The following is a 23307-nucleotide window of genomic DNA, read 5'->3' on the forward strand; positions in this document are numbered from 1 at the left end:
GCTCGACAGGGCCTCCTGCCGGGCGCACAAGGCTTGCGGACACTCGCCGGGGCTGCAGGCTGCTGCCCGCAAGCCTTGTGAGCCCGCGGGAACTCCCGCCGGGCTTGCAAGGCTTGCGGATAGCTTCCTGAAGCCTGGAGAGCGAGAGGGGTCGGTGCGCACTGATGCCTCTCGCTCTCCAGGCTTCAGCAAAAGCCTGCATTCGCCCCATAGGACGCACACACATTTCCCCTTCATTTTTGGAGGGGGGAAAGTGCGTCCTATGGGGCGAAAAATACGGTAATTCAATGGATCATCTGTCTGTGACATTCAAGGTATTTCAGGAAATGAATGAAGCCCCATGAAATTAGAGATACAATCCATGTATCACTGGAATTAAAAGCAGAACTCCATATATTACAAATAACTAGGGGATTTTGTGGCAGTTGCAACAGTGAAACCTCTAATTTGTTGAGCTAATGTGAGCTGCTGGCTGCTAATTCCTCTCCAAATCACTTCTTTGTTTAGCCTGGCTTGATTCTTCTATCACCATAAAACCCCCTTCCTCAACACCACCAACAGTTATGCTGATGGGTGCTGAAAATGATAGTAAAAGTAGTGATGGTGTTGCCAAGGTACAAGTAGGCCACGTTTCTCCTCCTCAGGGGTTGCTTTCCTATCTTCAGACATTTTTTGCAATATGATTCATTTCCCCTTGACTAAACAGCAAGAGAGGCAATAATTTGTCAAAGAGTACATGAGTTTGTCTCAGACACATTAGCCTATTATTTTGCTGAAGCTAAGCAGACTGGGTAGGTGACCACCTGGGAACTATGTGTTCACTTTCTTAATGGAAGAAAGATGGGATATAAATGGAAGAAAATAAAATAATGAAAATAAAACTTCATTGTCTGGCAATGTCTGGAAGATGTTAGCACTTTCTGTGCATTTTTTTTACTGCTAGGAGAACAGCCTGACCTCAGTATTACTTTCTTAATTGCTTTCCTGCTGAGATGAAAATGGAAATGGTCAGTGGAGATAAAAACAAATTATCCTACTCCTTCGATATAAAAATTGTCAGAATAGCTATGCAGGGAAATTAAAACTTTTTGGAATGTGGATTAGTGAACTGGAGAAGAATAGGTGGAAAGGGAATAAACTGGATGAACATTTTCATAAATTTTTTGCAATAATATGGCCTTTGTGTACAATTTCTAAATGCAAAAAGGATTTTTATAGGTAATTTAACATATGTTTTGCAAAGCAAGTTGAAAATCTGCTGGTATTGGCCAGTTTCTAAGTCCTGTTTTAGAAGAGAAAGCTAGTCATTAAATTCGAAACCTGAATTTAATGATATTCTTAAATTTGGCCTTACAACCCAGTCCCCTAGGTTAGCATTCTGTATGACATTTCTAGGTCAAGGTAGACATATTTAAACAACCAACATTATAACTACACAAAATTTAAACACTATAGCTGATGAAAAGTTAAATCAGTAGGGAGAAAAAAATGTAATATTTGTGTATGTTGATCATATCATATCTTTCTTGAAGAAAGTCTTGTGAAGAATAGTTCAATTTGTCACATGACTTTCAATTATTTTTTCATATCCAGTGAGCTGAGGAGGGAAACAGAGGGAAAAGATAATGCTTAGATCACTGTGAACACAGCACCCTTGTTGACAGCGAGTGAAATAAAAGATATCCTGTGCTCCAAATTTTGTTGGCATCAATCTGTCTCGAGAGACAATGGAGGAGTGCACATTTGAGAGTGAGATCACACTGTTAGAAGGATATAGCGCCTGCTGTCGCTGTAGAGACTGATGTAGGAGAGAGATGCTTTATTGCAGCTAGGGTAGATGAAGGCATCCAGTTGTGCTACTGCAGATGCACCATGGTTTTTCTTCTTTCTGTGCTCCTCCCAGAAGCCGTTCCTTCTCTGGTCACTGCTATGGATCGAGCATGTCCTTGGGGATCCTGACATCTTCCATTCTGTGGACATGACCAAGCCAGTGTAGACATTGCTAAGACAGGAGTGCAAACATGCTGGGAATGTCTCATTGATCAGTTCCTCTGTTGGTTAGGACCAGGTTGAATATAGATGATCACCTTGTTGCTTCTTCTGAGAAATGAAATAGTCGGTGAGGAAACAGAGGAATTTGTTGGACCTTACATTCTTGGCAGAGTTTGAGTTCCTACAGATATGAGAAAAATTGAAGTCTCCCATGACTACTAGCTCTCTCCTTTTTGAATGTTTGGTAATCTGCTGTAGGAATGTATCACTCAAGTTTTCTGTCTGACTTGGAGGTCTACAGCAAACCCACTGCTACAATAGTAGTTTCCCACTCCTACAATTTTTACCTGTACATATGTTCTCTGTCTGTCCTCCATGCTTCAGGACATGTATCTCTTCACAAGTGTACACATCCTTTACACATAATGCTACTTCTCCTCCCTGTTTGGTCTATTCCTTTTGAACAGGTTATACCCCTCAATTCCTACTTTCCAGTCATGAGTCTCATCCCATCAGGTTTCAGTAATGCATATTAGGTCATATTTGCCATTCTGCATTTAGAGCTCAAATTCGTCTTGCTTGTTCTCCATACTCTGAGCATTAGAATAGAGAAAACTAAAACCACAAGTCCAGCTGCTTCCTTCTTGTAGCGTCCTATCCTTTAGCAGGTTTCTCGAGCAACAACTCAGTTTCCTGTGCATCAATGAAGCGATTATTCCCAGTACCAGGTGTTCCCCCGTCATCTATAATACTGTCTCCCTCCTCCTCAGGATTTAGTTTAAAGTTCTTCTGATCAGGTTTGCAAGACTCTTAGCAAACACATTCTTGCCAACTGCTGCGAGGTGCAACCCATCTCTTGCTGGAAGTCCTTCCTCAAAGAAGCAGAGGCCATGCTCCAAGAAGGCAAACCTTTCCTGATGAAAACACCTGAACAGCCAGTGGCTTACTACCAGTATTTTCCTCTCTTCCTGGGCTACAGTCTTCAACAGGAAGCAATAATTTTAAAAAACCCTGGGCCACAAAGCCCTTCAGCTTCTTACCCACAAACTCATAGTCTCTTGCTATACGTCAAAGGCTGTATGTTCAATTTCCAAATGCATCCAATTTCCAAATGTTTTTGAAAAAGTTGCTCCCTATTAATACTGAACACTCTCCTGACTGTATTGTTGATGATGTGATCAGGGTATCCTCTATTTTGAAATTGTTTAGCTAATATTCTGGAGTCTCTTAATAATTTCCCAGGTTGAGTTCCGTTTGAGTCTAATCATTCGACTGAAAGGGAGACTGTTTCTTAAGCGTCATAGATGAAAGGAGTCATATCTTAAAAGGGAATTTTTATCTGTAAATTTAGTAAAAAATGTAACATTCAATTGCCCATTGGAGCTCCTATATATGGTCTTGTCTAAAAAGGAGATGGCCTGTCTGTTATGTTGCAAACTAAACTTAATCGTGGGATGAACTGAATTAAGCCAATTGTCCAGGGCATCCAAATGTGGTTCATTGGAAAAGATCATAAATATGTCATCTATACATTTATATAACTCAATACCATGGAAATAAGGGTTAGTGTTGGGATCCAAGATCCATTGTTTTTCAAACTGATACATTAATAAATTTGCCACACTAGAGGCAAATGGTGAGCCAACTGAAATACCTCTAATTTGACAATAAAAATCATGGCCAAATCTGAAATAATTCTTTTCAAAAATCAAGTCAATTAATTCCATCAGGAAGAAGGGGGGGGGGGTCCAAAGACTTCCGAGCATTTAGAGTATCCTCCAGAACTAACCTTGCTTCCTCCAAGGGAATAGATGTGTACAAAGACTGTGCATCTAAAATGACTAGAATGTTTGATTCAATAACTGTATGTTGTTCTATAATTTGAAAGAAATGTGCCGTATCCTTAATATATGTATCTGACTTAACTAACCTGAAGCTGTAAAAAATGGTCAACAAATTTCGATAGAGGTACCAGGAGTGAACCTGTGCTGGAACAAATTGGATGAGCAGGAGGCGGTCTCTCAGGTTTGTGTACCTGTAGTAAAAGGTAAGAAACTCGTACACGGGATGAGATTGTATTAAAAATTGTCCTACCTTATCCGATAGGTAACCCAGTTCCATAGCCTCCTGGATAATAGTCCTTACCAAATTCTGACTATGTGCCGTGGGGTCTGAACCTATTTTTCTGTCGCTTGTGTCATCTGCCAGTTTTCTCCTATTAACTATTATATAATCATTTCTTTCCATTATTATGTATATGCATGCAGTCAACAAATACATGTTTTGGGAACCTGTTGCTAATGAGGCCTCTCTGATGAGTGAGTCACAAAGAAAAAGATGTGTACATTTTGTCACTCATGGTATTGGACATGAAAGATACAAGTAATTTCCTCCTTGGGAATGATATCAAAGTACACAATTCATCATGTGTAAAGCAGTGCTAAAGGCAGAAAAGACCTCTACAGAAAATCACATGGATAATAAATTCACTTTGCCATTATTTATAACCCTGTTTGTGACTGAACACAGTGTAATAGGCATCCTGCCAGTATTTAAACACTGTGGGGCTACACTGAAAATATTGGTCTAAAGCAGCTCATCTAGCCTGTAGTCTTTATCACAGCTTAATATTTACAAAAGTGATTTTTAAATAAGGTTGCTTCTTTTTAATAAACACCAGGCTTTAAAATAAGATCTGAATACAAGGCTCACAAGGATAACTTTTTATATAAAGTACCAATAGCATATAGAATTGTTTTATAACAGTTATGTACCTTTCATCAAAGTGATTTTGCTTGCACAATTTAGTTTACTTGATCTGTACTTTTATAAGTCTTTTTAATAATTATATAGCTGTGATCTACTTGAAACGCTTAACATGAAATTATAGTCAGACAAAAAAATCACTTGCAAGTAAACTATTTTGAAATTTTGCAAACTTAAGAACTATGTTTCCATATCTAATCTCATTACCCAAACAGTTGAAAGTTAAAGTTATGGACTTCTCTAAATCATCATCATCATCAGTACTAGTCAAACCCCTACAGAAAAATAAATTGAATCTAATTAATTAAATAAAATAGATTACAACAGAGTACAAAAAACTATGTATGCCTTCAGATAAGTAACTCAGTACAGGAGTTCTTCCTTCAAATACCCATATATCATCATGGTAAAACAAACTGCTACTGCTGTTTAATCCATACTGAAAAGATAGTTTATTTTCCATTCAAAAAAGCTACATAACTGAGCCAAATAAGTTAAAAAGCGGTATTTTGTGTAGGTGTGTATAGAATGTGCTCTGTTGTAATATCAATTATATTATCTATTATACATTATCAAAGTCTCAAGATGATGCTATTAAGAGCTGGATCCACAACACTCCTTCAGCATAAAGCACCAGTCCACTCTGATATTGTTGATCAAACTGTTCCTTGAAATTGTTATAAATATCTTAGTATAATTCCTTTGCAATTATTTCAGACAAGTTGGATTTGGGGCCAGACCCAAAGCAATAACATGTAATCTGGCCCTGCACATATATTTTCTTAAACAAATAGCCAGCACAGAATGGGGGAGGGGAGGCTTTACCCCCTGCTGCAGTTCCAATGCAAAATTGTCAAGGCCTGTGCCTACTATCCACAATGGGCATAACACTCCCACTGGCGCTACTGGGAGTTTTCTTCCCATTACAGATAGCAAGCATCTATTTGTTAAAAAATAACCAGGCATGCAAAGCTGATTAACATCCTATCTAGTTTGGCCCCCAAATTTAAAATATTGAATTTGAAATGTTCAAGGATACAGAAGTATCGTCAAATGTCTTTATATATATTACATTTATGTTCAGAAGGTACAGTCATCTCCCATCCAAGGACTGATGACATCCACACCTGCTTTGTTTCAGTATTACTGAAACCACTGGAGCCTGAAATCCACAAAGTCTTGATGACTGCAAGAGTTGCTCTTTCAGCTCCAATATGTGCACAGCTGTGCATACGCGCATAGTGCTGAACCTGGAAGTGGCCATGAAACATTATAAAGACATCACTGAAATGTCTCTAAAAGGGCAGAACAGGGGCAGGGCAGGGAAGGAACGGGGTGTTTGCAGACTTTTTCAATGAGTTTCAATCACAGTATACATGATTTCAGTAGCATTGCGGTACCTCGGAATGTAACCCCCGTGTAAACGGGGGGGGGGGGGGGGCGGAGGGCGGCACTGCCTATGCTATTGTATCCAACAGGAATTAAATGCATATTTAAGCCAGGAATCTACATACTCAATCTACAAGCCAGGAATCTACCTATTCAATTATAGTGCTTTGCCTTGGTCTTCAACACTCCTAAGGAACAGAAAACCACAACTTGTAATAAGATCTACTGTGAATATATATGGGCTTTTAAGCTTCACAGGATGCATCAACATGAAATTATATATTCTACAGTTACCACCATATCACCTTAGGTTTTGATTATACACAACACAATAATACACCATTGGGGAAAGTGGAGGAAATAACATACCTGCCGTACAAAACTATTAGAGGTAGTGTCAGAAGATGTACTCCCATCTGAACCTTTGAATCGGTGTTTTCTTCTTGCACCTTTGCTGTAAGACTGTTAAAAAGAAAAGTTATTACTTTATGCATACATGTCTATATATCAAGCAGACACAAATACTCAACATATTATTAATTTTTTTATATTAGCAAATGCCAGCTTTAGAAATTAGCCAGGCACCAGAATCTACATATTATAGCACAAAGTGAACAAACACCTTACGCAAGTGTTTGCCCAACTGTGCTGAATGAACAGCACAGGAATCACAAGACGGAGAAACCAGTTCCTGGGAAACTTCAGTCTCCCAGGACATTCTATACAAGATCTCAAAGTAGCTGTCTTATTACAAAAGAATTTCAGAAATAGACTGGAAAGAGAAGTTGCTGAATTGCAACTTATTACCAAACTTAAAACCATGGAGAGACTTGGTCTGAATAGAGACATTGGATTCTTATCTCATTATACATGATAAAGCTATTTTTAGCCATCTCACCCCTTGCTTTTTCCTGTAGGACCAATTGCAGTTGTTAACAGTCATCAACAGGTTTACCAGACCTATCAGCCAACCATCCATTCCCACCACCCTTCTGAGTAATACCCCTCCCCACCCTCTCACTATATATAAGGGTCTGGTGACTTATGTTTCAGTGTATCCAAAGAAGTGTGCATGCACACGAAAGCCCATACCAATAACTAACTTAGTTGGTCTCTAAGGTGCTACTGGAAGGAATTTACTTTATTTATTTTATTTTGTTTCGACTACGGCAGAGCAACACGGCTATCTACCTGTAACTAGAGCTATTTTCTTTCCACTCACAGTTATTCAAACACAATATTAAATACCGTATTTTTCGCCCTATAGGGCGTACCGGCCCATAGGGCGCACCTAGTTTTCGGGGGGGGGGGGGGGAATCAAGGAAAAAAATATGACCCCCCCCCGCAGCTCTGGGAGCAGCGGACAGGCTGCACGCAGCCTGTGCGCTACTCCAAGACCTTCTCCCTGCTTTTGCGGGAGGTGGTGGAATTCCCCCACCTCCTGCAAAAGCCCACAGGAGCCGCGCGCGACTCCTGCGGGCTTTTCGACCAGGAGGGACTGAAACGGCCAGTCAGTCTCTTGTCCCTCCTCGGGGAAAAGCCCCCAAGAGCGGCACACTCTTTAAAGGGTGCGCAGCTCCTGTGGGCTTTTCTACGAGGTGGGGCTTTCCCCCACCGCCAGCCTCAAAGAGCACTCTCCTGGCTTCAGCAAAAGCAACGCAAAGCCTCCGGAGCGCAGGCTTCGCATTGCTATCGCTGAAGCCAAGGAGCCTGCATTCGCCCCATAGGACGCACACACATTTCCCCTTCATTCACCCCTTCATAGGGTGAAAAATACGGTAATAATAAAAGGCAAATGAATAATCACAGAGAAGATAGTTTACTACTGGATGTTTATTGAGTTCTTAAGATTATACACTGGAATAGATATCAGCTTCTGGCATTAGAGAGAACACTCCCTGCTGCATGCAGGCAGTAGTGTTGTAGCACTTATAATATCTAATATCAACATTAAAGGGGAAAAAATCAAAGCAATAGGTAAACATCACAGAAAATGGTGCTTTAGGGCAGTGCTTCAGCCATGATGATCTCCTGGTTCCCTTTAGGTCAATTTTTATACATACTACATTAATATACACATAGTAAAATTGACTTACTAAACATACTGAAAATGATTTTTAAAAAGTAAAAGGAGAAGAATTGTTCTTCTCCACAAGTGTAAAAGAGTAATAAGGCAAGTAGTTATACAATAATATCCTCCTTGGATTATTAGGAGGTTACTAGTCCAAAAAAGTTTAGCTTGGTAAATATTCAAATACAACTTTTCACAGCTATTGTTTAAAGCAGTATCCCTTCAATTAAATGTCATAAATGGAATCAAGGGGTCCACTGTTTCATGACCTAGCTGTGAAAATCTAGCAATACATAGCTTAACTTTATGGGGCAATGAATGTGATTGTATAAAAATATGAAAGCTACACAAAAGGGACTGGAAATAAAAACATAAGGAAGTTAGCTACTCAGATAAGGCACTGACAAGACTTCAGGGGAAAAACAGGGCTCCGAAGGTATGCATATTTCTCAACAAGTAGGAATTAAAAAGCTATGACAAAATGTAAACGTTCAAGAGGTTACTCAAACCAGAGACCGTCATATTTAGAAATCTAATTTTAGCAATGTTAAGATGTACTTATAAGGGGGAAATTAGAAGACTATGATTATTTAAGAAAAGAAAAGAAAATAGCTCCAAATTAGAAACACAGAGACCATCAGGAGTAGCAAGCTTAAGGAAAAAACACAAAGTAACTGCTAAAGTACCAGGAGCTGTATAAAAATAAATAAATAAGGAAAATGGCTAATTAAAGAGGAGACACTAGTAATTTATTTCAATTAAGCTCTGCCATGAATTTCTACCCTCCCTGAGGCCTGGGGGAAGAGTTCTTTATTGTTATGAATATATGTTACTGAGATTACACTGTCAGAGGTAATGGTGCCAGAATAAAGAGAACAAGGATGAACAAAAGGTGTAAATCCAAAAGGAGGGCAGGGATAAGCTTGAACTGGCAGAACAACATTAGAAGTGTGCAATGTGGAGTTATAATAGCCATATTATATACATGATATTACAAACCAATAAATCAGAGCTTTCCAAACAGTGTGTCATGACACTTTAGTGTGTCAGCTGCAGTGTGTAGGTGTGTCGTGTGAACACCCCCTGTGCTCCTCCCGGAGCTGGAAAGGGGTTAGTTTAACCTCCAGTTTGCTAGTAAAACTGAATTACTGTGTCGCAAAATGATGCATGTCTAAAAAGTGTGTCACCAACGGGAAATGTTGGAAAGTTCTGCCATAAAATACATATTTTCCAAACAGGGAAATTAAGTCAAATTAAAAATAAAAGGCATTCAATGACAATTTATAAAATAAGCACAATCAAGTGATAAAGGTTTCCTAGGCTATGCTGCTTCAAGCTGCAGATAGGGATTGTATGTCAGGATACATCCTGACAAACATGCTTTTCCTTTTTTTACTGTCATGCTTGTTTATATGCAGAAGGGTCTGTTCCCTAGCAGGGGCATTTAAAAATGCAGCTCACTCACTCAAAGCAGCCCAATGTACAGAAAGCTTGTGTATCCTAAAGAACCTTTGGGAGAATGTTATGGATAATGGGTTTTTTGTTATTGTTATTCCCAAGGTTTGAAAATGATGGCAAACATGCTGAAAGATCAAAAGCAACAACAACAAAATTAAAATCCATTTGTACTAACTCCGTTTACAAAGGTTGTCCAGAATGTAATGATGTCCCCCCCCCCACACACACACACCAATTTTGACAAAACAGGATCAAATTAAGAACATAGCAATACATGCATCCTATCTTCCTTCTCGCAACTCCTGCAGTCAAGCTGGTGCTCTGCTTTCCTTTGGACCACATCAATGAGGCCTTGAGAGACATCTTGCCATCTGGGAAGCCCAGAATTTCCGTACACACTGCCCCATGCTTACACCCCAGAAAGGTAAATTTGGTGCTGCTGACACTGCAAAAAACAATGTGGGAGGCAGGAATTACGAGTTACCAGTCTCCATAGCCACAGCAGGCACTGTGATTCTCCAGCAGTTTGTGTTCAGCCCTGGTGGCACACTCCATTGCCTCTTGAGACAGATGAATGCTAGCCATCTTCTAAATGCAGTTTGGTCCTGTTCATTAGATGCTAGTTAAATAATGTTTACTAAAATATTGTGCTTAGTGAAAACTAGGGACAAAACCATTTATGGATTTGGGGAACATATGTAGCTCAGTGTAAGAACATATGATTTGCCTACAACAGGTCCCTTGAATACCTCACATCTCAGGATAGGACTGGGAAGGACTGCTGCTTTAAACCCAGTCAGTGTCAACAATACTGAGCTAGATGGGACTAATAGCCTGACTCCTATAACTTCCTATGTCCCTACGTAATTGATTAATTCTAATTAAACAGGCAACATGGGGTTGTTTTTTTAAGATGTTAATTTTTTTTATATAAAACTTATGCTTTTATTTAAAAGCATTCTACGCTGCCTTATATTTTCAGAAGACAATCCAAAGCAAGTATTAAATATACAGCAACTAAATAACAAAAAAGCAGAATAAAAAACAAAAACCTTAAGGAAAACTGCCAAACAATAACTGAAAAATCCAGATAAACCAACAAACAGAAGAATCAAAAAGCAACAACAGTGACAAACATCAGTTCAGTACACTTGCATTTCAAAATACTTAAGATTTACTTACTGCCTTTAACTGGATATTAAGTGGTAGGAAGTGTAGTTCATGTATTTATAAACATATGATTCCATGCCATAAAATATTAGGTTGGTGTACAATGTTAAAGCATAAAACACAAAATAAAAAATATATCAGTATCACATGGTGCTAACTAAGTACACTCTGAATGGAAGGTAGAACTTCATATTCTGCAACATCTGAAGGTTTCAAACACTTTTCAGGCATGATCCTATGTGGAGCACATTATAATATTAAGGCTTGCAGATTACAAAAGCATGGTTTATAGATAGCAATTCCCTTCTCTCCAAATAAGCTAGGTAAAGGTAAAGGTAAAGGTACCCCTGCCCGTACGGGCCAGTCTTGACAGACTCTGGGGTTGTGCGCCCATCTCACTTAAGAGGCCAGGGGCCAGCGCTGTCCGGAGACACTTCCGGGTCACGTGGCCAGCGTGACATCGCTGCTCTGGCCAGAACCAGAGCCAGAGCCGCACACGGAAACGCCGTTTACCTTCCCGCTGGTAAGCGGTCCCTATTTATCTACTTGCACCCGGAGGTGCTTTCGAACTGCTAGGTTGGCAGGCGCTGGGACCGAGCAGCGGGAGCGCACCCCGCCGCAGGGATTCGAACCGCCGACCTTTCGATCGGCAAGCCCTAGGCGCTGAGGCTTTAACCCACAGCGCCACCTGCGTCCCCCCAAATAAGCTATATCCAGTTAATTAAATAGAAGATAAAAGTATCAGTGGCAACAAGTCATGATGGCCGTGTTAGCTCCAATATCAAAGGCAGTGTGACTGGGAATCAAGAGCAAGAAACAGCTCTTGCCTTGCCTGTGGGCTCCCATAAGCATCAGGTTGGCAACTCTAAGAACAGAGTGCTTGACTAGAAAGGTCAGCAGGGCTGCTCTTATGGTCTTAAGGCTCCTGACATTCCAGAGGAGATACTGCTGGACTTTGCCTCTGGAGTGGCTGGCACTGAGCAAGTGCACAGCTCTCTAGCACCCAAACCAACTGTTACTTGTTCTCTGCCCAGAGACACTGCTTTTAGGCTGGCAACCTTTCCTGTTAAAGATGCTTTCTCAGTTGAGCTGTGTAAGCTGCAAGTGCTGCAGGACAGAGACAAGTCAATAGTGATTCTGCAAGAACTTTGTTCTCACATACTGAGGATAACAACATATAAACTGGCAGCAGCAGACATCATAGTGCGGGTGTGCCATACACCTGAACTCCATTCCTGCTGAGCTGTTGCAGCGTACCAGAACAGAGGGAGAGTGGCATATTGGTGGCAAGGCTGGCGTGGTACAAACACATTGGCAGGAGCATCAGATTGGCTCCCTTGGCATGATTGCACCATACCAACCTCACAACTCCTTCGCCTCTTCCTCGCTCCATCCCGATATGCTGCAGCCACTCTGCCGGATGGAGTAGAGGTGAGTGATGCAGTCCTACCAAGCTGCCCATTGCTGTATGCAGGGATCCCGCTTTAAATCTCTGGTGTAGCAGGAGGATGGCATCACCAATTCAACTTCTTCCCAGAAAGAAGCCCACCAGGTCATACTAATTCCATAGGAAGAATGGAATAAGACGAGAAAAAGCAAAGTGAGCAGAAGGACCCAGATCCTGCAGTAGCTCTAAGAAGAGATAACAAATTGGCCATCTATCTGTCTATTGAATATAATGCTTTCCATCAATAGCAACAGTAGTTAATCCTATGGGTGCTTCTGCAAATGATGGACCTGCCTGTGATGTATGACAATAACAAAGATGTTCAATGTCAAATTTGTTGCATCCTGAATTTGAGAAATGCACGTTGTACTTTATCTCACAGCTAATGAGCTTATTATGGTTAGAGACAGCAGGGAAACACATTGGAGGTACATGACCCCATCTCACCATTATTCCCACCGGTTCAAGTGACTCTTCAAGCCAAAATCTTTGTGTGCAAAGTTATGCAGGCCAGGCATTCCCAGTTGGAGGTTTATAAACTCTAACTGCATTTCATCTTATTCATTTGTTCTTCACTTTTAATTTTTCTACTATTTTCAATATGGATTTATTTAAAGACTACTTTGAGTACGATTGCAAAAAGCTGTTTTTCCAAAAATAAAAATAAAATAAATTGATAAATGAATAAATAAAAGGCACAGGCAGTGCTTTGTCACTCAATTAAAATTAAAAGTTTAATTAACAGAGTAATATATCAGGGTTGTTTTTTTTTAAAAAAACCTGCCATTAAATTTTTAATTGCCAGTGAATTGCATGTTTATTCGAACAGCATTGGCTTGTCTTATTTAAAAAGGTTATTAGGATCATTTGTTTTTGTCTAAACAGAGAAACACTATTGTTTCATATGACCAAAATCAGTCAATTTCCCAACCCACCTGTTTCATTGTTAAAAGCTGTAATGCTATTCTATGTAAAAAGTCAACAGTTACGACTGCAAAAAGTCCATAAAAGGGAAAATGCAGTGAAAAGGAAAGATATTTTTCAACTGTAGATGTTTCATTTATTCATCATTAGTGTCCCCCAAAAGAAGGTCTATGATGCAAAATTTATCACATCGATAACAGCAGTATGAAATAAAACAATTGTAGCGGTCCATGTTTTTGATATCAGATCTTTAATACTAAGACAAAAGGTCAGGGTCACTTTACACTACAAAGAACCAGTCATTGCAACCCTGAAACAAATCAGAGAATGGGAAATGTATCTTGAGAAAAAGATACATTTTGGGGCATAATTATGATCACCATGTAATGTACTTGTACAGGTAGTGGGGATATTAGCTGATGAAATCTATAAAGTCTGATTTTGAGCAAAAGTAATGAATGGAGTTAGACAAGTTTGGTGGATATGCCAATGATCTTTTAATATTTATTAGCAATACGAATAGAGTCCTTCCAGAATACTTCTTTTTAGCTGAATATTCCAATCAAGTAATGCATTTATCATTGTTTTTGTTCATTCACCAACATTAAAATAATTAATTAGGTTAAAAACACCATGCACAATAAGATGTTGCCATATCCCTGATGAGTTTAAAACATTCAGCAGCAATTTATGCAGTTAACTAACTCAAAAATGGAATTGAAGTGTGAACTACGGTAAGGAACACATTTCATATACATGCTCACACATATATCTATAAAATAGTTCCCTTGTCAATAACATTGAAAACCAGAGAGAGAAATATCGGTTTAAAAACCAAAAGTAACATGTAGAAAATTGTTGCTGAAACAACTGATATGCTAAGGAAAGAAATCATGGCAATATAGTCCTACACATGTACTTTTCAGATAACAAAAACTATTTGTCTGGCTTTAAGTACAGCTATTAAACATCACGGCTTGCTTACATTAACACACCCCATGATACAGAGTATTTAAAAAAAACAAAAACAAAAACAAAAACCCAACAACATACAAAAGTACTTGTTCTGTACTGTCATTACATGAGTTAGAACTTTTGCCCTGCTCTTAAACTTACACATGCAATTTTTTCTCTTCACTCTGGTCCTCTAACACCTTTATTGTGAGTATACAACAAATCATATTATGTGTTTTATTAAAACAGATGCAACAAGAACCTGCCTTAATAACTCCTCATTGGCCACATCTCTCCATGTGCCCATAAGGGGAAAACATGAATTTTCCTGCCCAGAGTTTCCCCTCTCCCACCAACTTTCCAAAGTTGAGCCATTCATATTGCTCTGATTTCCCTACACAGATACTTGCTTCTAACTCTGAACTTGCTTCTGGCTCTGAACAAAGACAAGATTTTGATAGATCTATAGGCACCTATTACAGACCATTTAAGGTAAAATATAACCACTGCTGGCCTGGTTCACACAACACTTGCTTTTTCTACGTTTGATCACTGCAGGCTAACTGATGAGTGGCAGTAAAGCATGAGCAGGTTCCACTAAAGTACATGGTGTGGTGAGTGGGATGGGGGCAGGCGACCAGCGAAATATGGGTCTGTTATTTGTGATGGTACCGTGATCAGGTGATGAACACTCACGTGTGGAGACAAAAGCACCCTGTTGCAGTCATAATTAAGGGCACAAATAGCCAGCAATCCCACCCACATTTGAGCGCATGCTTATAGGTAAAGATTTTCATTCACACCGGTGCATGCTAATAAAGAACCAAGAGCGAAACTGTTCCAGATTGAAATCCTGAAGTTACACTAGGACATAAATCTTATAAAAACAGAGAGGGGCTCACTTCTGAGTTGCAAACCCTAAATACATTGGCATGAGACAAAATCCCACTGGACACACAAAACCTACTTCTGAGTAAACCCACTCACTCACAGGGCTGGAACATTAGCTTGCAATTCTGTGCTCACAGACCCCGGAGCAAGTCCTACTGAACTCGGTGGGAAGTAAATCCGAGTCGACACGCCGTTGGGGGCAGAATTTCACCCTGTGCCTAATCTGAGATTGCTCAATAGAGGAGTCTCCTCGCCTTTCTCTTGCTCTTCCCCTCGAATAGCAGCTTTACCTTGTAAAGTAAAAAAGATGGAAGCCAGCAGGATTCTTTTTTTTGGGGGGGGGGGCGGCGGCAAGGGATTTTACTGCCAAGTGAAGCCTCGAAAACTCTGGCTCCCAAGAGCAACAATCTGGAAGCGGAGTCACCATTAAGGTTTCCCCTGGCCATATGGAGGGGGCGGGGGCCGCACGGAAAGAAAGCCGCCCCCTAATTTTTAGGCGAGCAGCCCCTCCCTCTCTGCCCCCCTCCACCCCTCAATAACTGTACCTGCACAGCCGGGACTGGAGCCGGGGGGTTGTCCAGCAACTCCATCTGCATCTCCTGCGCCGCCGTTGCTGGAGTGGGAGGCGATTTGGACATGTCACTTTGGACCATTGGAGAAAGCGGGTGGGGAGGGTGGATGGGGGGGAACAACTCGCCGACACTTCCAACAACAAAGCGCCTCAGCGAAGCCGTCGCCAAGTAGTCGCCGCCTCTCTCCCTCTCTCTTTTTGAATCGGCGGCGGTTGGTGCACGAGGATGGCTCTTGCTTCTTCTTCTTCTCCCTCAGGGATGGGCCATTTTGAAACGGTTCAAGTGCCTTTCCTTGCTCGCCCGCCCGCCCGCCTGTCTGGCTTGCTTGCTTGCTTGCTTAGGTCGGTTGCTTGACTGAGGGAGATGGTGAGAAACCAAACGAAAAGACTCTGGGCTCCTGCCGCAGCTGCTCGCCTCGCCCAGCCCTCAAGTAACAGCGCGGCTCTCCTCGGTGCCTCGTAGAGCCCAGAGCGCAGCAACCGCTACTACAGCCGAGCAAAAGGGGGAGGAGACGGGGAGGAGGAGGAGGAGGAGGCGCCTGAGGGAAGATGAAATCTCGACCACCCTGTCGTTCTTCCCCCCCGCCCCGAGAAAGGTGGGCGGTGGGGAAAGCGCGGGAAAAGCTGAGGGAGGGGTGTGTGGAATGGCGGCCGCGCGGTCGTCGAGTGGCGGCCCCGTCGTTTCTCCTCAAGAAAGTCGCCGGTCCCTGAATTTTATCCTCCTGCTCGGAAGGCCAAGACAAGCCGTCGTCGAACAAAGTGTTTTTCTTTTTTAAAACACAAGGCACACACTCCAAAGGGAGCGAAGAGTAACATTGGCTAGTCAGGCACGCTGGTTACAAGCTGCACGTAAAACAAAGCAAAAAAAGAGAAAAAGTGCTTAACATTGCCGCTTTGCTGAAGGAAGGGCAGCCAAGGAGCCAGCCAGCATCTGGTGCTGGTAAAGAAAATATATCAAACAAGCACCCTCTCCGCCTTTCATTTTTTTCCTCCCTCAGGTGCAAGTACTAAGTGCCACTGGTTTGGATCTCACCTGTGGGAAACTGTATGTGCTCATATGCCCTCTCTCTTTGGGCATTGCCAGAGGAACCAGCTCCTAGGGGCTGAGGTCCCTTTGCTCCCTTCCCCCATTAAAATATTTGAGGGGGCTGGCCCCACAAAGTTGATGGGTATTGCCCCTCAAATGTTGTGAGTGCGCTGTGTCATGGGATCAATTATACCAGGTGGGACTTACCTACCTCCCCACCCCCCAATTATTTTATTCAAGTTGGCAACCCTGGGCGTTGCAGCAGGAAGGATCAAACCCAACAAAGCCTTCCAGATCTCTAGTGCGAGTGAACAAAAAAAGAGACTGGCTAATCTTCAGAACGGCAGCTGCGCCTTCCTTGCCCTCTTTCACTAAGCAGCATGGAGGACAATAGAGAATTTGGTCTTCCTGGGCCTATTCCCCACCACTGTGCCCCCACCCCCGGCAGAAGGAGAGGGCATGTGAGCAAGCGAGAATATGAGGTGATGGCCAACTCTCTCTATTTCATCCTGGCCATAGAGAGAAGGTGAGTGAGCAGAGCGCTTCCTTTCATTTCTGCTTTCTGCCTTGGCCCAAAGAGGGACAGAAGTGAGAGGTTGTCTTTTGCTGAGAGGTGCTTCTCGCAACCGCCTCTGGAAGCAGCAGATGCAAGATACAGTGGTACCTCAATTACGTACACTTCAGGTTACAGATTCTGCTAAACCAGAAATATTACCTCGGGTTAAGAACTTTGCTTCAGGATGAGAACAGAAATCATGCTCCGGCGGCGCGACAGCAGCAGGAGGCCCCATTAGCTAAAGTGGTGCTTCGGGTTAAGAACAGTTTCAGGTTATGAACAGAGCTCCAGAATGAATTAAGTTCTTAACCCAAGGTACCACTGTACTGGAGGCAGGTGGTGATTTTCACCAGGACTGCAGTATGTGGGGAAAGGGAGATTTAACCCTTCCCTCTCAGCCACTATCCTGATGTAAATCTACACCCCCCCCCAACACCAGCACTACCCGCATGCTGCAATTAGCATTAGGAAATCCTACCGCATAAGCAAACACCTTTCTTGAAAAAAGCCCAAGCAAACAGTTAAAATTCCTGAGTCAGGCATGCTGAGAATCAAGCCAAACATAATGTGCAATTCTTTAAAAGCATGTTTCTTGCTGCCACTTCTATTTTGGAGGGAAAGCAGCAGTTCAGCATTTACTGGTGAGGATAAATTGTCAAATGGTAGGGAAATATGCTGAGTTAGACCTTTGGTCCATCTATCCCTGTAGTACAATATTTGGTGTCCTTCTAGATGTTGTTGGACTATAATTCCCATCACTTCTAGCCACTGGCCATGCTAGCTGGGACTGATAGGAGTCCAACAGCATCTGGAGGGCCACTGCTTCCCCATCCTAACCTTGTTGTTTACCCCAATTGGCTACAATTCTCCAGGGCCTAAGACCAGGACCTTTTCATCCTTATTGTCAGAGATCCTTTTATGTGGTGGAACTAGAGATTGAATCTCATCCTACATACAAAGTGCACGTTCTACCATGCTATAGACTGGACTTACTGTTGCACTTTAGAAAGTCTTCTTAAAATTATTGGCACAAATAACTCAACCTTTAGCATATTTTAACAATATATTTGTTCATAAGGATCTCCCTCCCCCTGTGTCTATTAGAATCATAGAATCATAGAGTTGGAAGAGACCACAAGGGCCATCGAGTCCAACCCCCTGCCAAGCAGGAAACACCATCAGAGCACTCCTGACATATGGTTGTCAAGCCTCTGCTTAAAGACCTCCAAAGAAGGAGACTCCACCACACTTCTTGGCAGCAAATTCCACTGTCGAACAGCTCTTACTGTCAGGAAGTTCTTCCTAATGTTTAGGTGGAATCTTTTTTCTTGTAGTTTGGAACCATTGCTCCGTGTCCGCTTCTCTGGAGCAGCAGAAAACAACCTTATTATTCCCCTTCTGCAGTATTTTCCCTTTTGCAGTTTAAATTGTGGCACTGTTGGCTATTTTTATCATAACATGTTGGCTGCTTTTAGATGTGGATTTGTTTTTGACTGCTTTTTAGTGAATGAATGTGACAGCAGCTATAAAGTAGACAGTTTCTTTCACTGACATGAGATAGAAGTGCTTAAATGCAGAAGCAGTGGGTGTGAAATCCGGCCACACTGTCTGCTCATGTACCGTATTTTTCTGTCCATAAGATGCCCCCATGTATAAAACTCAGATTTAAGAAAATGGCCTTAGCACTATCTGTGTATAAGACGCCCCTAATTTTTGATATAATTTATTAGGAAAAAAAACCTAGTCCTATACATGGGAAAATACGGTAGTTTTTTTTTTAAAAAAAAAAACACCTCACAGTAATAGGCTTTTGGTACATTAAACATACTGTTGTATGAAGTAACTGTATAAGGAAAGAGTCAGAAGGGAGGAATGCAAAGTAGCTCTACCAAGATGGATTTTGTCATCACTCGTCATTCACAAACCCATATGTCTGTTTATCTCCAAAGTCAAACAAAGAATCTAACAAAATGCAGCTAGTCTCTTTTCAAAGTATATCCAAGGAGAGGTCTAAGGATTTCACAGTCTATCATGCAAGTTAGCAAGTTAAAATTATGTTTCTTTGCTGTTAGTGTAACCACAGCTTTTAATTAAACAGACACAAATCTTCAGAGCTACAATGAAGTCCCACTGACAAAATGTACCACTGTTAATGAAAGTCTTATTAGTTTCTTTGAAATTCCTTGGACTTTTTTATCTGAACAAAAACCTGAAAATTTGCCTTATTGTTTTTTTCTATCACCAACTCTAGTGGCAAGTTATACAGCTGTGCATGCAAACCTTCACACAAACCCTATTTTTAAACTTATTTTAATCATATTGTTGCAGAGGGCCAATTCCTTTTTAAGGGCCAATTCCTTTTTAAAAGTCACTTTCCCTGCAAGCTCTTAGCTGTATGTTTAGTGCAATGAGTCCTCATTGTTGTAGAGAGTGCAAGGAGATTGGATCTTTCTTTACATGTGGCACTGTGGAAAAATATTATGATTTTGGATAGATATCTTTAAGGTGGTTGGTGAGATCATGGGACAAAGCCATTCAGGGTGGTCCTAAACTGGCCTCATTACCTTTATTTCAAAAGGGAAACAAAAACAAACAAACCCCTGTAGTCATTGACTTCTTTTGGTGGCAGCTAGACTAAGGGACGTGGGTGGCGCTGTGGTCTAAACCACAGAGCCTAGGGTTTGCAGAAGGTTGCGGTTCAAATCTCCACGACAGGGTGAGCTCCCATTGTTCGGTCCCAGCTCCTGCCCACTAGCAGTTCGAAAGCACATCAAAGTGCAAGTAGATAAATAGGTACTGCTCCGGCAGGAAGGTAAACGGCGTTTCCGTGCGCTGCTCTGGTTCACCAGAAGCAGCTTAGTCATGCTGGCCACATGACCTGGAAGCTGTCTGTGGACAAACGCCGGCTCCCTCGGCCTATAGAGTGAGATGAGTGCGCAACACCAGAGTCATCTGCAACTGTCCCTAACGGTCAGGGGTACCTTTACCTTAGACTTTCAGAAGCTGCTAAACCAGTTGCTTACTCATGAGTAGTCTGACCAGCAGTACAAGAACAATGCAGCTGGAGAAGGCTGCTGGAGTAGTTTCCACACGCCTCCCAATGGTTTAGAAGCCTAAGAGGAAGTTGCAGTAACGATGAGCCAAAGGCTTCCTCATGAAGGAACAGCAAGCAGACAGAGGTAACCCTAATTCTTGCAGATACAGGAATAGATGGGGATTGTCTCCTCTCACCCACCCACACACCCCAGTGGAGTTGGCTACTTATTTGACTATCTCTGTCTGATAGGCAGATGGCAGAACTGCAGTTATGGTATTTGTAATAATTGGGAACCTTTATTCCTACTCTTGGGTTTGTTTCATTCTTACATACATTGGAAGCTGCTTTATATAAGCCAGACCGTTGCTCCATTTAGCTTTAGTATTGCCCATCCTGAGGGCAAAACTAGACCAGATGCCATGTATGCAATAAGCAGTCTTAAAAGTAAATTTTATTTCCCCCCCAATAATTTTAATTAAGTTTTATATAATTATAACACATACTGCAACAAACGTTGCACAACCAAAAAACAAACCAAAGCAAAAGCAAAAAAGTGGAAAAAATACATCTATAAAAAATAACAGCAAACAGATAAACAACACAAACAAACTTAATTATTTAAAAATCCAACCTTATAAACATGTTACTTGACTTCCTCTAGTTCCTCCCTTCTGAATTTCCTTGTATCTGAATGTAACAGCTTTCCAATATCATTATTAAACAACAATATTCCAGTTATAATCAAATTTCTTCACTTTAGTGTTCTAAATCCCGTTTATTTAAATAAATCCTGATTTAATCCTAGGCCTGTTTGATACTTTCAAGTAACTTCTAATTTTTAATATTACAATATTTATTCAAATACCCCTTGAATTTCCTCCAATCTTCTTGATATTCCTCTTCTTTCTGAACAAAATAAAAGAAAAAAAATTCCTTCCAGTAGCACCTTAAAGACCAACTAAGTTAGTTCTAGGTATGAGCTTTCGTGTGCATGCACACTTCTTCAGATACCAGTGTGCATGCACACGAAAGCTCATACCTAGAACTAACTTAGTTGGTCTTTAAGGTGCTACTGGAAGGAATTTTTTTTCTTTTATTTTGTTTTGACTATGGCAGACCAACACGGCTACCTACCTGTAACTCTTCTTTCTGGTCGCGGATTCTTCCAGTCAGGTCAGCTAGCTCAAAAAAGTCCATCATCTTCATCTGCCATTCTTCCATAGTTGGTAGTTCTTGTGTTTTCCACTTCTTGCCTAATAAGATTCGAGCAGCAGTTGTGGCATACAAAAATAACTTTACATCTTTCTTGGGCAATTCCAAACATCTTAAAAGCAAATTTGAAGTGTGAGGGCCACAGTTTGGATCAGGGCGCTGGTAGGGGAGTGAGAGGCAATTTAACCCTTTCCCCCATGTTCCAGTCCTGATATGGATAATTAACACACACATTCACTCGTGCTATTTGTACTGAAATAAAACCTTTCATTTGCACCAGTGTAAATGTTTCTCCCAATGCAAAGCTCAGGCAGTGGGCCTTGCAAACTGAATTGGAACTGCAACAGAAAGCAAAGGATTAAGGCTCCCCAGACTCATGCAAGGATCCCAGTTAGGATCCCAGTCACACTACTTACTTTTTAAGGCTGTTCATGTGTGAATGGCATCTTTGTCTAGCTTGGCCAGACTGGAAGCAGCTCTCCAAATTTCTAGGCACGAGTGTTTCTGCACACTATCCAGAGATAGCAGAGATTGAACATGGTGCATATGGTTCTTTGCTAAACATACTTTACATGTTTAAGTGTACACTTGAAATGCCTTCCCTAATAATATAATGTGGTCCTGAGAATACTAAGGAGGATAATGCTTAAATGAGATTTATTGGAATGGAAGAGATGCAGGTTACAACACACAGGAAATGAGTTCGGGCAAATAGGTAGGATTTATGCCTATAATAATAGCTGAGTGGTGCCCAGTTTGGTAGCAAGAGGAAGGGAAGAGGGGCATTTGTTGTTGCTTTGGATGTGCTCTTTTATAAATGCAAAATAAACCTGTTAGCGCTGCTGTGTATTCTCATAATCTGAATGACTTGTTCTTCCTTCTCAGGTCTCCTTTGAAGTTTATCAAACTGACTCATTTGTCACAAGCAGAACCTACAATTAGCATGTTTCTGCAAACTGAATAGTGGCATGGAAAATTGCACACTTTCCTCATGGTGAACAAGTCAGATGACCATTTTGCTATGAAGATGGAGCCATACAGGTAGGTAATGTTAGATTTCTGTCATGATAAATGGAATTGTTAGCAGTATAGTGGGAGGAGGGTAGGTTTTCATCAAAACAAATTGCACATATGACTGGGGGCAGGGGGAAGCCTGCTAAAGCACACAAAGAAAACAAGTGATGACTGAAAATACATAAGGCATTTCTGACATGTTTTCTCTCAATTATATGCTTGGCTGAAGAAAGGATAAAGGAATTATTCACAGTTAACTTAACCTGAATTATATGTGAAGAAATTGTAAATTTTAACTGATCCTTTCCTTCCCATTCCTGATCATCTCCTGCTTCACCTTCATCTTTTCCCCACCTAAAATTTACCCACATGCTCCTTTCTGATCACTGTCCCGCTTCTCTGGAAGTGGGAGCTGGAAGGGGTATATCAGGGGGAAGAGGCATTGCACACACACTTCCTATAGCTATGGATAGGTGACTGTGAAGTTCAATTTCTCTCTGTTACTCATTTTTCTAATCTAAAGTTCAGTTCTCTGCATTTGTACGTCATTTTGGATTTTTTTATTAAAAAAGGCTGTCATGAAAATCCATCAGCATCTTAGTGAGAATATCACTTACTGTATACATTTTTATACAATTTTGCATAATATACTCATTTTCCAAAACCAATTTCCCCTTAAATAATACACTTTTATGTTATTTGCACAAATATATGCATTTTTATGGAGAATTCAGAAGAGTGTTAATTTCAAAGTATAGTTGTGTTACAGTTCTTGTATTGTTTTGGAGAGAGTGAATTATATAGGTTCACCTTTAATTGTGAACTTCC

At 41.1% G+C, this 23307-nt stretch overlaps 1 protein-coding gene and 1 long non-coding RNA gene across 4 annotated transcripts in view; one reads left to right on the forward strand and one right to left on the reverse strand.

Annotated features, from left to right (window-relative positions):
• CACNB2 (calcium voltage-gated channel auxiliary subunit beta 2) overlaps positions 1-16207 on the reverse strand; it is a 126952-nt gene extending 110745 nt beyond the window's left edge. For all 3 annotated transcript variants that reach the window (XM_079948305.1, XM_079948306.1, XM_079948303.1), the window contains exons 1-2: positions 15608-16207; positions 6517-6609 (exon numbers count right to left, since the gene is read on the reverse strand). In XM_079948305.1, the coding sequence (XP_079804431.1) occupies positions 6517-6609; positions 15608-15715 (201 nt within the window). In that variant the 5' untranslated portion in view covers positions 15716-16207. The remainder of the gene's footprint in view (positions 1-6516; positions 6610-15607) is intronic.
• Positions 16208-16394: 187 nt separating this feature from the next.
• LOC307200050 overlaps positions 16395-23307 on the forward strand; it is a 49765-nt gene continuing 42852 nt past the window's right edge. The window contains exons 1-2 of the long non-coding RNA XR_013832295.1: positions 16395-17186; positions 22351-22506. This is a non-coding gene — a long non-coding RNA (uncharacterized lncRNA). The remainder of the gene's footprint in view (positions 17187-22350; positions 22507-23307) is intronic.

The sequence above is a fragment of the Podarcis cretensis genome (genome assembly GCF_951804945.1).
Source record: "Podarcis cretensis genome assembly, chromosome: 12".
Classification (NCBI taxonomy): domain Eukaryota; kingdom Metazoa; phylum Chordata; class Lepidosauria; order Squamata; family Lacertidae; genus Podarcis; species Podarcis cretensis.